Source organism: Haemaphysalis longicornis, unplaced genomic scaffold (genome assembly GCF_048455015.1).
Source record: "Haemaphysalis longicornis isolate Haplotype H1 unplaced genomic scaffold, Haemaphysalis longicornis Haplotype H1 scaffold_5, whole genome shotgun sequence".
Lineage (NCBI taxonomy): Eukaryota > Metazoa > Arthropoda > Arachnida > Ixodida > Ixodidae > Haemaphysalis > Haemaphysalis longicornis.
The window spans coordinates 15,368,015-15,382,532 of record NW_027526385.1 but is presented as its reverse complement, the minus strand read 5'-3'; the positions used below and the strand labels follow the sequence as shown (position 1 = coordinate 15,382,532).

The 14,518-nt window shown below is 51.2% G+C and overlaps 1 protein-coding gene across 1 annotated transcript; it reads right to left on the bottom strand.

Moving 5' to 3' along the window:
• Positions 1 to 8,056: 8,056 nt before the first annotated feature.
• On the bottom strand, positions 8,057 to 10,022 carry LOC144137902 (sulfotransferase 1A3-like). The gene has a single exon (XM_077669922.1). The coding sequence runs from the start codon at positions 9,739 to 9,741 to the stop codon at positions 8,851 to 8,853; it is 891 nt and encodes a 296-aa protein (XP_077526048.1). The 5' UTR covers positions 9,742 to 10,022; the 3' UTR covers positions 8,057 to 8,850.
• Between the last annotated feature and the right edge of the window lie 4,496 nt (positions 10,023 to 14,518).

Sequence of the window (14,518 nt, the reverse complement as noted above, 5' to 3'; positions counted from 1 at the left end):
GGGAGGAGATTGCTAATACATTGCTTTATTTGGTTACATGTACATCCACGCATCGGCGGAAGGTATTTCAGGACCCCTTTAAAAGCGGCGTAGCATAGGTACTGTGTATGCTGTGCCTGCATTCCATCCTTTGGTATGACTTTCAAGATGGAACCATAACTAAAAAAGCACCTCCTCGCAGTGCCCATTAAAAACTTTCTCTCATCTCACTGCGGTGTGGCTGGCAACGACGAAGCCGACAAAGCTGCTGCATCTGCGAATTTCAGCCCCATTATTACTCCAGTGCCTTTCACAAGGCGAGACGGAGCGACTCTGGTGTCATCGGTTGCCAAGAAATCTGAGCGATTTCTGTTTACAGACCCAAATAAGACCTACGTTCCGTTGCACACAATAGACCCAGAGAGCCGATTTCGGATGCCAAGCGGTCTGTGCAAGCGAGATGAAGCTGTCCTGCATCGTATCCGACCCAATGTGGCTGACACTAAGCATTTGCTTATTTAACTTCGCCAGGCTTCCTCCCCTCGGTGCCACACCTGTACAAATCGCGAGGACCTGAAACATGTTCTCTACAGCGCCCTGCAGGCAGTGCTCGAGGCGTATACGCCTCGACCGCTGCCTGCAGGGGCGCCACTGAAATCCCTCTAGCGGCCCGTTTCGTAAACAGCCGCGGGAGTCTCCGTCCCGCTCCGCACTGTCGCCACTGCTCTTGCGGCATGTTCACGACTGGAATTTATAGTTTGTGGGCATTGGAAGTCCATGTTTATGCGGAGCAGTCACTCTGTTCGCAAATGGGGTGTTTTTAGGAAAGTGTAAATGTTTCTGGTGCGATCGTGGTGTGGTGCATTCAGCCTGCATAAGCCCCAAGTGTGTTTCACATGCCAGCATCACGGAACCGGCGTATGCATGGAGCTGACTGTAGTTATACACTGCCCTGAAATTTACTAACAGTGTCTCCGTGACCAGCATTTTCTCAGATGTTCATGCTACTTTTACACACTACGATACAAGTCGGTTTTAGAGAGAGAGAGAATAACTTTAATGAAGACCAGCGATGCAAGTCGGTTTTGTGCGCTTACATATACTAGCGGAGCACTGATACCTGAAAGCAGGCCAGTTACGTTTGCCAATATCATGCCTCCCATATTGATGATCACCATTTACAAACCAGCGTGTCATAACTTCGCGAATATTCAACGAAACTACGATGATCAAAGCAGAATTATACTCGGGGATCAGCACACGACAAGAGTCGTCTTGTCGTGAGGTGAGCGCCCGTAAACAATCATCTGCGACGTATATCCTCCGCGAGCAGCGCTGAGACGGGCGTGGTATATAATTCGCGTCCGCGACTACACACTCTTTCGAAACATCATCATATGCCACATGGAGCCTGCAAAATAAAGCACAAACTGAAATCAGAGGGCCTTATCAGATACCACACTCTTCCAACGACACCTTTCATTGCTTGCGAACTGCATGCCTACCCTGTATAATTCCAAAAATGCGCCCGCCGAACGATCAGCTGTTCGTTGAAGTCGTAAAACAAAGGGAAGTGAACGTGAGATTTGTATGTGTGATTACTAAAACGTTAATTGCTTGGTTTCACTATGCATTTCTACACGTTCAGCGTCTCCCTCCTCTCCTCCCATCCATGTCTCGGGAAAGGGGAAATAGCAGTGCATTTCGAGAGAGAGAGAGAGAGAGAGAGAGAGAGAGAGAGAGAGAGAGAGAGAGAGAGAGAGAGAGAGAGAGAGAGAGAGAGAGAGAGAGAGAACCACTTTATTTTACGGCTGGGTCAGGGGGAGGAGGTGGCGGTGGCCCAAAGGGTTTCCGCGACCTGTTGGGCCCTGGAGACGAGGGTGGTCTGGGTCTCCAGGGTCGAGCTCCGCAGGGCCTGCTCCCAGTGGGTGGGTGTGGAGAAAGGGGGAAAAGGGGAGCGCGGGCAGTCACAGAGAGAGTGTAGTTGAGAGTCCCGGGCGCCGCAGAGTGGGCAGAGTGAGGAGGGGAACAGGGAAGGGTGTGAGTGGGAGAGGGAGGCTCTGCAGGGGAAGGAGTGCGTTTGGAAGAGGCGCAAGGTTCTGGCCTCCTCCTGTGTGAGGCTGGGGTGCGGGGGGGGGGGGGGGATAGTGGCGGCGGAGGAGGCGATAATGTTGTGTGATTTCCCTGTACGAGATGAGAATGTCCCGGGAGCTGGGAAGGCCGTGGTTGGTCTCCAACGAAGGGCCTGCTCGGGTGGTCATAGCTTGAGCTTCTCGGTTGGCCGCCTCGTTGGCACCTATTCCTGTATGGGCGGGGACCCACAACAAGACCACGGGGTGAGGAGGGGGTTTTCGGGGTAGAACTTGGAGGGCAATTTTGGATATCCGGCCAGCTTGGAAATTTCTGATTGCGGATTGTGAATCTGACAGGATGGTGTCTGGACAGGGGTCTTGGGCTAGGGCGAGGGATATGGCCGCCTCCTCCGCCGCTGTGGCTGAACTCGTGAGGACAGTGAGGGAGTCCTGAGGTGTGCTATCCTCGGAGAGCGCTACTATGGAGAATGAAGCTCGGTAGGGGTAGCTAGCAGCGTCTACGTAGATGGTATGAGGTGAGGGGGGGTGCAGGCGTTGCAGGTTCGCTGCGCGTGCAGCACGTCTGGCCGCATGTAATGTGGGGTGAGAGTTGCGAGGTAGTGGCTTAATTCTTATGAGTTGGCGAAATTCTCTAGGGATGGGGACGGAGGATGGGGAGAGGACAGGGGTTGAGATGGAAAGTCGAGCGAGTATGGAACGCCCAGTGTGGGTGCGGGCCAGTCGGTGGATTTGGGCCGTGCGGTGGGCCTCGATGAGTTCAGACGTGGTGTTATGTACACCAAGCTGAAGGAGGCGGTCGGTAGGGGCATTTGGTGGAAGTAAAAGAGCAGCCCTATAGACCTTGCGGAGAAGGCAGTCCGATTTGGCTTTGTCTGATACGGTGAGCCTGCAGTATGGGAGGTGGTACGTGAACCTGCTAATTACGAAAGCATGGAGCAGCCGAAGTCGCTCGGGCTCCGTGAGGCCGTGGTGCCGAGATGTAATACGTCTGAGGAGTCCTATGGTTTGAAGTGTGTGTGAGCGGAGTCGTTGAAAGGTGAGCGTATTGCCGCGGTTAGCTTGTATAGTGATGCCAAGTATACGTATGGAGGGGACGATAGGCACTCGTGTGTTGTCAATCCAGACGGTGATGGGGGGCGCAGTGGGTGGGCGTGGGCGGGTGGGATGTAGGATGAGAAGTTCTGATTTGTGCGGTGAACATGATAGACCGATTGTGCGGGCGACTGTACTCACAGTTTCTGCTCCTAGCTGCAGCGTCTCTTCGATGTGTGCATCACTGCCACTGGCCATCCAGAGGGTGATGTCATCGGCGTATACAGAAGTGTGTAGGTTGGGGATAGTTAGTTGGGCGGTGGCCACAGGGATCATAGCGAGGTTAAAGAGAAGGGGGGATATAACCGAACCCTGAGGTGTGCCGACTGGTGGTAGGGGGAAGAGGTCTGAGGTAAGGGGCCCTAGGCGAAGGGTTGCTGTGCGGTTACTGAGAAAGGAGGCGACATAGTAGTAAGTGCGAGATCCCAGGTTGAGGAAATTTAGAGACCGTAGGATGGCTGCGTGAGAGACGTTGTCGAATGCTTTGTGCAAGTCGAGGGCTATGATAGCCGCACTGTCGCTCTAGTTGGTCTGGTGAGTCCTACCGGGCTTAAGTTTCGACGAACGTCTCTGGCATATCAGAAGCTGCTCTGGGTTTTTTCATTCCCGTTAGAGTTATTATGTTTCTTAGGACTTTCACAGCATTTATTTTTTTCGGTGGTTTCATTAACTTTCCTTGGTTCTTGCTATAAGGCGTGAGTGGGCACATATTTAACGACGCACACCCTTGTAATATACTTTACATTTTCGCATGGTTTATATTCTTATAAAAGGCATAAGATATTGTGCGGGATGGGGTAATCACATCCCCGAAGCATATATTTCTGCGACGTATGTATTCGAAACGAAGCCGCATTCGTTGTACACGCTGCAAAATGAAGCCAACCTCTCCCTGTGCCAGTATGAGGCCTAAACGAGGCGACAGTAAAATTCACTTGTGCCTGACGTATTCGGAAGTGACAGCGGTGATATGCTGCTGCCGTCGCGTACGCCTGGAAGAGGGGCGACGAAGCACGCAGAACTGCGTCCCCGGGTAGCTCTTGTTGGCGTTCGAGTACTCCACGAAGACCCACCTGCTTTTTAGATGCGACGCTGAGAGGAGCATCTCTTGCCGGCGGCCCTGTGCTGCGTGCGTCCGTCATCCGCGTCTGCACAGCTGCCTCTCTGCTCCGCTCGCCTCCTCTCCTCTATCCGATAGTGAACACTCTTTCCCAACATCTGCGGTCGCGCTGCGCGCGGCTGCGCACTGTGCGCATGTGCAGTACTCTCTCTCTCTCCGCGGTCTCCTCTCCTTCGGGCGCGCTGCGCATAGAAGCGTGGTGCCGCGCTCCGGCCGGTCTCTCAGTCGACGGTCGTCCACGCTTGCGCTTGCGCTTGCTCTCTCGCCGTACCCGACGATTGCTTGATGCGACGCCAATGGAACCCCCTTCAGCGTCGCATCACACCAGGGTTCCCGCGAGGGGAGGTGGGCGTAATTTTTAAGTGACCTAAACGTGCTCTTTGCTTATAGACGTCACCATGACAAGTTTTCTAGGGCGCCGAAATGCGAAAAGAAGTGAAACAGAACCGAAACACTGCACGAGCCTCTGTCACCCACGCAGCGAATATCCCGTAAACGCCGCGGAGAAGCGGCGGCAGGCGGCGCAGCGATCGCGCAGCTCGAGGCGTATATTCGTCGCTCCACGTCAGTGTGCGCTGAAATTTAGAGGCGTTGCCCTGAATTTAGCGTCAACAGTTTTTAGAAAAGGCTACGTGTAAAAAAAAATTAACGCAGCTTGCACTGGTGGTGCAAGTCTGGAGAAACAGCAGAGCTGGCGGCCCGTCTCGCTTCGTCGCAGACCCGGCTGTTGCACCTCGCATAGATTTTCGAACTTGCTGCTGAAAGTCCTTCATTACCGGCAGGATCGTTTTGTCCGCAGCCTTTTACATCTCTCCCAAAATGGACCGCGTTAGCGCGCGATAGAACCCGCGGCAACCGGCTTCGCGGACTCGTCCGTAGCGCGAGCTCTCAAAGTAAGGCGGGAATGCCCCTATGAACTGGGGAGCAGAACAGCACGCGAGAGATCCTACCGCGAACGCAGGGCCGAGTGCTCTCGAAGGTTTAGCTGGCCGACGGCAAGCGCTCTTCACGAGGCGCCGACGGCTGCAATGGAGCAAAACACCCACTAGGCGGTGCTGGCACGTTGTTGAAAGAGGGGTTATTTTCTTATTTTTCGTTGCTGCTTCAAGTTTTGTAAAAGTAAATAAGCAATATAGCTATAATGGACTTTTTTGGCACGCGTACGTGCGCTTGCGGTTTTAGATGCGGAGCATGTCATGCTTGGGTCTCTGTCCCTCCCTCACACGCCGCGGCGGCTCAGTGGCTAAGGCGTTGCGCTGCTAAGCACGTGGTGGCGCGTTCGATTCCCGGCCGCGGCGGTCGCTTTTCTGATGGAGGCGAAAAGCAAAAATGCCCGTGTGTACGAGATTTCGGCGCACGTTAATGATCCCCAGGTGGTCAAAATTAATCCGGAGCCCTCCACTACGGCGCGCCTCATCAACTGCGTTGAGTCGGCGCGTTGAACCCTACAATCAATCAATGTCCCTCCCTCCCTTGTCGTCCGCCGTCCGCACTCTACTGCGCATGCGCGTCCCTTCAGCCCCGTCAGCGTTTGGGCTGACGTCAGCGCAGTCCACTATAACAAGAAATAGTTAGGCGGCGCCCGGTTTCGATCCCACGACTCTCTGGACGCAACGGGAGGTACGTGGCGCTCTTCCCACTGCGCTACAAACTGAGACGGGAGCATATGCTACGAACGCTATGTCCTTCACTCATTCGAACTACGTCAGAAGCCAGTGATTTAACGAAGGCACGCGAAGCTGAACGTCAACGGAGACGACGAACTGAAAACTAATGAGAACTTAAGTCGACCCCACGGCTGCTTCGCATACTACTCAGGGTTCCCCTACGGGAAGGTGGTGTAATTTTTTTCGTGGTATTTGTTTTCTCGTAAAGCTCGACGGGCGAACTAAAACCATAGACAGCCCTGGTGTTAAGCCATTACTCAGGGCCTTTAAATCTGCTTACATGCTTTGAAGGCGAAAGCGTACTGATACTTATCACACTTTCTTGCTGCTACATTGCATGCCTCCTTGTACGCCTTCGCTTCGGTTTTTGGCGCCCATTACACTCTTTTACTGCTACATCGTGTTCGTGTTTCAAAGGCGGTAGTCTGTCTTAGGCTACTTCAACCCAGATATATCGGTCTGTCAGTCTGTCTTCTGTGACTCCATTCAGCCAGCCGGCCAAAGGGAAACGAAGACTGCGCAATAGTCTTATTTACTCACAGCCAAATGTAATCGTCTAAAACCGGTTTATATGTTCCTACTTGCCAACATTGTTGAACAAGAACAAGACATTACGCGAATATAAGGCGGAAAATTAATACAACAGAGATATTTACAGCGTTCGTTTATAAAAAAATTCACACATGCTTGATTTTAGGGAAATGAAATACTACATCCACTGCAGAAAAAAAAAAATCACACTGTCGCCTGCTGTCGCCCGCGCCATTATAGCTCCTGGCGGCATTTTAAAAAATCAAGCGGCAACAGTTATGAAAGGTTCCAATAGATAGATTCCACGTTCCGCTTGAAACGCACGTGGACTAGGGCCCCTGTTCTGCTCAAGTCCCCTGGTCTACGCACGCGCCGTAACGCATGCGCGTCAAGCAATATACGAACTCTTGTTTAACCGCTCTAAACGTGCTGGGATGGCACGGTGGTAACCCACTCGGCGCTACTTTTAAGACGCGATTTCAGGTCTCACACAAACTTAATTGCTTTTATGTACAGCCTTACAAATTTTTAATAATATAGCGGAGCGACGACCTATCGGTATGTCAGCGTCTTATCACGGTGTTCACAGGCAAAATAGGCGTCGTTCTGGGAGCGTCGTCTCCTCCGCTGTTCTCCTCTGGGAAACACACCCCTGTTTTTATTATCTTTAGGCCGTTTCGCTACCGCCAAAGGTAGCTAAGCAGCGTGGGCCGCAAGTTCTTATTTTTATCACATCTGTCATTTGTGTTGTGTTGTGTTTTATGGCACATAGGCAACTTAGGCTATCATGCGCCAAACAGAATTTATCATTCCATTGTCATTGTCATTTATGTATATTGTCATTTATCGCATTATACCTCGCAGCGGCGTAAGACCATTCCGGGCATAAAACCGGTCCTGTTCTACTTTTATTTATCTTTTCAGTGGCATTCCTTACGCTGTGCGGGGCAAGTGATCCGAAAGAAATATTAAACCCACATTTGATATGCGCATGCGCTTCAGATAACTACGGTTTCTCACCAACGAAGTCATTCAGATGCAATTGCAAGGGGTGTACCACTCTCAAGGTCAAGGAAACAGCGTAGCAGACGACACTCAAACCGCGGATAGGCCTATGCGCCTATCTCGCTGCTGAACACCGTGATAAGCGCTGACAAGCCGATCGGTCGTCGCTCCCGCTATATTATTAAAATTTTGGGAGGAAGCAGCGACGGCAGTTTTCAGTTGCAAAATGGGCATTTACAGTTTGCGCCTTAAAAGGAAGTGGAACGTACGTGTGCTAACACGTTGGTGCGGCGTGGTTTTGTTCAAAGTTGAAGAAGACGCGGTTGCAAACATGTGATGGCCACAGTGGAAAGCTGATACGCTGCGAGTAGCCAACCACGCATTTCGCGCCAATTTCAAATTGCGCTAAATATAGCTGGGGTGCCGCGGCATGCATTGATCCATTTTTCTTGTATTGAACGAACTAGCTTGTGCTCCCGCCGTCTCGCACAGAGTGCGAAAAGTACGCCCATTTTCAAAATAGCTCTGTGACGCAAACAGTTTATGAAATGCCCACATGGCCACGCTAGGTATATGCGCATGTTCACCACCGTCTTCCACGGGGACCAAGTGGGAGAGCGTAATCTGCGTGCAGCAGGGACTCGGCTGCAGATACGGTTATTGCTACCCGACAAACACACTGCATCCCTGTACCCGCGAAACACGTTCCACCAGCGAGTCTACACCTTTTCATTCGTTAATCTTTAATAAGATCAGACCATGTTCTGGGATGTGTTGCGCATGCGCAGTTACATCTTCCTGTCGACTGCGCCAATTGTAGGGCCGCTAGCCCAGACCACTGATACAATCGAAGCTTCTAGGACGAAGAAAATAAAATTGTGTATTAGAGCAGAATATTTTTAGAACGTGCAATCCAGATGCACATTTTTAATCAATGCAATATGATTACCATATGTTATTCAAGGCTGTAGGATGGTTCTCTTTCGCCGGAAAGGTGCACTCCTCATTGCCTAAAACAGTTTTATTTGCATTGTTAAATCGAAATGCATTCATATAACGGTAGCTGAATTGCCAACAATCACTCCAGCGATAGCACCGCTGCTACACTTGCGCTATTTCTCCGGTAACAATTTGCAGTCTGCAAACTATTCAACGGGAAATTAGGCTTATTTCCCAATTGAGACTGAAATGCTCAATGCCAGAAAGCTAGGGTGACTGGCATAAAATATTTCACTTGCAATTGAACGTTGAGCACTTCATCGAAATCGTTACGGCACGAAAACGTTTCGTATGGCCGGGGTACTTTTTAGAAGAACTGCAAGGGGTGGTCGCCTGTATTCGCTTCGAATTTCGCGCGACACTGCTAGATGCTACCGGGTCCTTGCATTTCCTTGGGCCATAGCAGATCAGCTCCTGATCCGGCGAGTTTGCGGGCAAACTTGCGCTCCAAGCGCTCGTTCTGGTCTGCAGTGAGGTAGTTCCGCCAGTCCCCCACCCGACCTCGGCGAATGAAAGGCGGCATGTTCTCCGGTCGCGCACTGGCCCACTGTTCCGGCCTCTGGGCCTTCATGGACTCGAAGCTCGAAGCGGCAACCAAGTCCCCCAGGTCGGGTTCCTTCCAGCCAGCGGGGAAAGATGGCTTCACGTGGTCCACCAGCTTGCGCACCTGTTCCAGTGGCCGCTCGATGAGGTCTTCGTAGGTGAGCACCAGGACGTTCTCCTTGCCTCGGTGACCCCAGAGCGACAGCAGGTGGTCGTGATAGTCGGCCGAGTCCACTTCCCCCTCCAAGAAGGCCTCGAAGAAGTCGTCGAAGCTGCCGTCGTCGAAGTTGTAGTACTTGCCGAACCCGCGCACGTGGTGGTACAACGACACGCACACGTCCTTGGGGTTCCTCAGCACGCACACGTACCGGGGCTCAGCGTGCCACGGCATCACGTCGAAGGACAGGTGGCTCTTGATGGGTCTGGGCGTCTTCTCTAGGGTGTCCAACAGAGCGAGGCCTCCTTTCTCGAGGTAAGGTGCGTAGCGGTCCATTCGCTCCCCCGCGGGAACCGGCTTCATCTCGTGAACGAGCAGGTACAGCATGTACTGGACCCAGGTGGTGCCGGACTTGGGGTACGTCATGAGGAGGATGTCGTCAGCGCGCGGTTGGTAGCTGCAGGCTGCTTCGAATTCGGCCCACTCGAAGCCGTCTCTTGGAAAGACCCAGCCAGTGGCTTCGTGTCGCTTGTAGGTAGGCCGCCTGCTCGCCATGCCTTCCTTATTCTTCGCAATCAGCACTACCCTCCGTTCAAGGCGTCCCGCGCGCACTGCACGATAGAAGGTGAGCGCGGAGGAGTCGTCGGCTGACACACACCGCGTAGAGAGAGGCGGCGAATGATCTATCTGGAGCGACGCGGCTCGACGTCTCTAATTGCGGCAATGAGGAGACCTTCCGGTATCGGTTAGTGGCCTCAAGGGCACCCGGCGAATGTACACACCGCTGCAGCAGCTGCAGCTCCGCTGTTTTCGCACGCTCGGGGTCCGTTCGAGCGGGTGCGCGATCGGTGCACCGCCTGGCGGGCGTTGCGTAAGGCTCTGGGAATCGACGCGCCGTCACATGTCTGCGCGCCCTATTCGGTCTTATCTTTCACTTAAGAGGAGCCTTAAGACGCGTTAAACACGCGGCTTTCGACAAGGCATTGCTGCTTCTGACACTCTGCAGCAGCCCGGCTTCTCGTATCTCGAGTGTGGTATCATATCTGACGGCAGCTTGCCGGAGATGCGGCGTTTGCGGGCTCAAGAGCATTGAATGGACAATTCCGGGAAAATTTATGAAGCCTTAGCTGGCGTAATATTGCGGGAATGTTTATGCCCGCTTAGTAAAGTGGCATGTTGCTTGCAACGGTTTGTCACTTTGGGGCCTATATTAAGCTACAGGCGTTAACAGTTATATTTTATGGGCGTGTGTCTATTGCCGTGGGTCCGTCACTGGCATCGAAGTGATTGAGCGGTTGAGCACATATGTATTAGAAATACGTTCGGCAAGTTGGCCGTTCTGAGGATTTAACCAAGGCCTCTTTGTGTAATAGGCGGGAGTCATATAACCACGCCGGTATTCGTTTATCACTTGGAAGCAACAGGGACCCAAACGGCAGCGGTAACGCAGAAAATGGAAGCAAACTACGCCATGTGCGCATGTTAAAATGCTGCTAAAGCATACTCGAATTAAGACTACAACGTGGGCGAAAAAACAATAATTACAAGGTGACAAAAGAAGCACCAACTTTCAATGAAGAGTGAGGGGAGAAGTGGAACCTACACACACACATACGAACACGCAGACACCCAAAGGAAAGCCAGCAGTTATGAACGCAAGAGAAGGCGTACTGAAGGGAGTTCCCTAATTGTAAGTGTTGGGGTACGTGTGTTTTTTTCTTAAATTAAATCAAGTTGGGTAAAATATGCTCTCCCGGTGGTAACCGAACCCATGGTTTTCGCAATACTCGTCGGAAGCCACACCAACGAGGCTATCGGGAAGGCTGGGCTCCTCTCTCTTGGTTCTCGGCGTTTATGTGAATGTAACGGTACCCAACGTTTAAGGTTGGTGGTATCCAGTGCCGCGCCGTGAAGTCGGGGTAAAAGGGACCTTTTTCGACCCCGACCGGCACTCTAGCATCTACGACGTGTTGAAAGCTGGCAACAAGCGGATAACCCTGCTACATGTTACTTGTTACATGTTACAAGTAACCCTGTTACTTGCATGCTTGGAAATGGATTGCCAAGGGGCCATCGTTGCCTCATGCGACAGTGTTGGTAAGCTTTCGTTTCAGGTCTCAGGCGTCATTCTTCGGCAGCGATGTAATAAACCTGTGCAGTTGGCGAGCTCCGCGCAATCGACGTGTCGCATCCCATGCTCCATTCGACAGCCATTTGACTCTTTCTGTTTTGTACTCCCGATAGCGTTTTATTCTTTTGATGCGAGAACATCCACAGTGTTTCGAAGAGCGCTTAAACCACGCGTACGTTCACAGGTACAACTCTTTTAAAGTCCCAACTTGCAAGCTGCGAGGTGAAATGTAGGAGCGCTCTAGAAACTACGATAGACACACTCGAAGCACAGCAGATTACGGAAGCGCAATCTGCGCGTAACTGTTGAGTCTATCGCTTTGTCAACGAACAGTATCCACTTAATCCACTTATCACCATAACGATCGCGCTGAACGTTACATGTATGTACCTTTTGATGGCAGGGTAGTGATGTGATTTGTAAATTTTACTGCGGAGCAGTATACCTCTACCATCCAAGCAGATTTCCATGGCGATGTCAGCAGAAAACTATCATCACTAAGAAGGCAGCACATAACCGGTAAAGATTATGGTAGCGTAAACTACTCCGAGTGCAAAAGTACCCAAGAGCACAGAAATCACGCACTGACGTCACCACGCTTTCATATATAAAGAGGAAGACCGGTATAGCACCTTCTTTAGTTCATTCAAGACCACCTTGGGTAGACCACGGAAAGTAAAGACGCCAGAAGAACAGCCAGAAGAAGATGAAGAACATAAAACAGTCGTGAAGGTCGTTGTGCAGTAATAGAAAGTGTGGTTAAGTACATTTCACTTGCCTCTGGTCTCACTTTCTGTAGAGCCACGTGTGAGAATTCAAGTGTCATCGCATGGGTAATCGTTGTGGGTGTATAGTTCACTTGTTTGCAGTCCAACCACCCTCACGGCATGGCTTGGAGCCACATTTTTTTCTTTGCTTACTTTCACACTTTATACGTATCGGTACGTTACTTAGGTTTGCGACGAACTTCATCGCGTGGTCACCTGGTATTGTGAGATTCCGTTTGTATATAAATACACTGGAATCTCGTTAAACCGTTCCTGCATAACCCGTAGTTTCTTTTTACACGTAGTTAAGCCGAATTCCCAACTCGGTTTCCCTTTAACCTAGCGCATTCGGATAAACCGTAGTGCCGGTTTGTACGTGTGCTCTACGCGTCCACGTGTAGGTACGGCTTAACGAGGTTTCACTGTACAAGTCATTTGGTATTGTGGTATTCCGTTTCTGTATAAATACAAGTCAGACACTCCCGGTGCGATGCTGAAAGTTAATTAAGCGTGTTTACGTGCTGATATACCGCGCACCGCCCTTAAACAGACCAAAAAGACACCAAACGACCCTTTTTAAAGCGAAGCTTTCGGTGTCTCACGGATGGCGTACGTTTCGTCGAAACCGAACAGGTCAAAGCCAACTTTCATTGACGATGATGGTGATACTTGATGAAGGCAAGGAAACGAAACGCTTTACCGTGGTCGGAAACAAACCTATAGGCTGCGCGCGTTATGAAGCCTACGTTTATCAGATTGTGCCATTCTAACAAGGGCGCAGCAGCTTGGCTGGGAGTGCATGGACGTTCACAAGTAGACGCAAAAGACCATTCACCCCTCCATCCAACGACGGCGATGGCAGAACGCGTAGATTACTTCGCGTGCAATAAAATTGCGAAGGGTCAAAGTAAAAGCCATTGCTATCAAAAGTCCAAACTGCGTGCGAGACAAAGTCAAAGCGCAAGTAGTCAAAGTTTAGACAGCCTGCGAGTCAAAGTCCAAGCTCAGACAATCAGGGAAATCCCACGAGAAAGCTTCGCGTTCAACCCTCGTCGTCGTTGGGTGGAATGGAATAAAGACTTTATGGAATGCCTGCAACAGACACAGTATGTTCACCGCGCCCGGACGTAACCACTCGTCGATTACGACGTCACCCCTACTGGGACCACCCCTTCACTACTCGCTACGGGGTTGGACGCCGCTGCCCCTTAAGGAAGGGCGTCGCCCCGCAGCTTTCGCTCCGGCGCTGCCGTTCGAGGGCCGCTAGGACCTGCTGGACGGCTGATAGTTGAGTATCCTTGTCGTAACTGCGCACTGCTTCTTGGATCCACGGCGGTAGGTTTGTCCTGGTTGCCGCCTCGTTCGGTCGCACTTCACAGTCCCACAGCAAGTGGGCGGTCGTGGCCCTAGCATTGTCACACAACACGCACGTGTCATCCGTGTAGAGTTCTGGCTGTATGTGTCTCATGACCACCGGGGTTATCAGTGAATTTGTCTGCAGCTGTCTGAACGTGGACGCTTCCTGTCTGGTTAGCTCGGAGAAGGGTGCATTATCTTTTACGAAAAGAATAGGCACAATTGAGCCAAAAGAACATTTTACGATAAAAAAATATTGTACACTTGGGCTACTTGGGGAGAAGAGCGAATTTATGTTAGCTGTTGCTCAAAAGAATAGAAGGGTACCAAGCGAACCAGTAGAGGGCGCGGGATGCGGCTTGTGCCCACAGGGACACAGAACCTGCCCCTGGTATCCGACATAGTTTTTAGGTCGCGCTTCGGTTGACTTACATGACAGGAAAAAAAGTTACAAAGCAAACAAAACTAAAGGCAAAAAAAGAAAAAAAAAGCTCGCAAACAGAAAAAACAACAAAACCAGCAACAATATTAGTTATACCTGCAGGAATCGCCGTTGCAGCAGTTATTCTGAGGCAACAGTGCTCGAACACCGCCGGATCTTGGAAGGGTGCGAACATGCTACTGGAAAAGAAGCAGCGATGTCTCGAGGTGCATTGCTGAGTTGCTGTGAGCTGGTTTTCTAAGCCGGCTAGAGTATTCAGGAGTAGCTCTTCTGGGTTCTTCTGAGTATTCAGGAGTAGCTCTGGGTTCTAGAAGGAGAAGGCCAATAACTCCATGTACAGACGAAATTAGAGCACCCTGAGGCACCGAATGGGCTCAAGACGTCAATGGGAAAGAGCTTTCTCCTGCAGTTGACCTAAATAGGATGTTGTTGTTGTTGATGATGATGACAACGATGATGATGGTGCTGCTGCTAAGGATGATTTTGTTTTCGCAGTGTCTAGAGTGCCGTCCGACGGCACTCTAGCTGATCGTTGCAGGCATGGCTAGAGTGCCGTCCGACAACATTCGAATATTTAACACTAGGTTAGCACCTGCCAAACAATCTGTCGTTGTAGTGCAGAGGATCCGTCTTAGC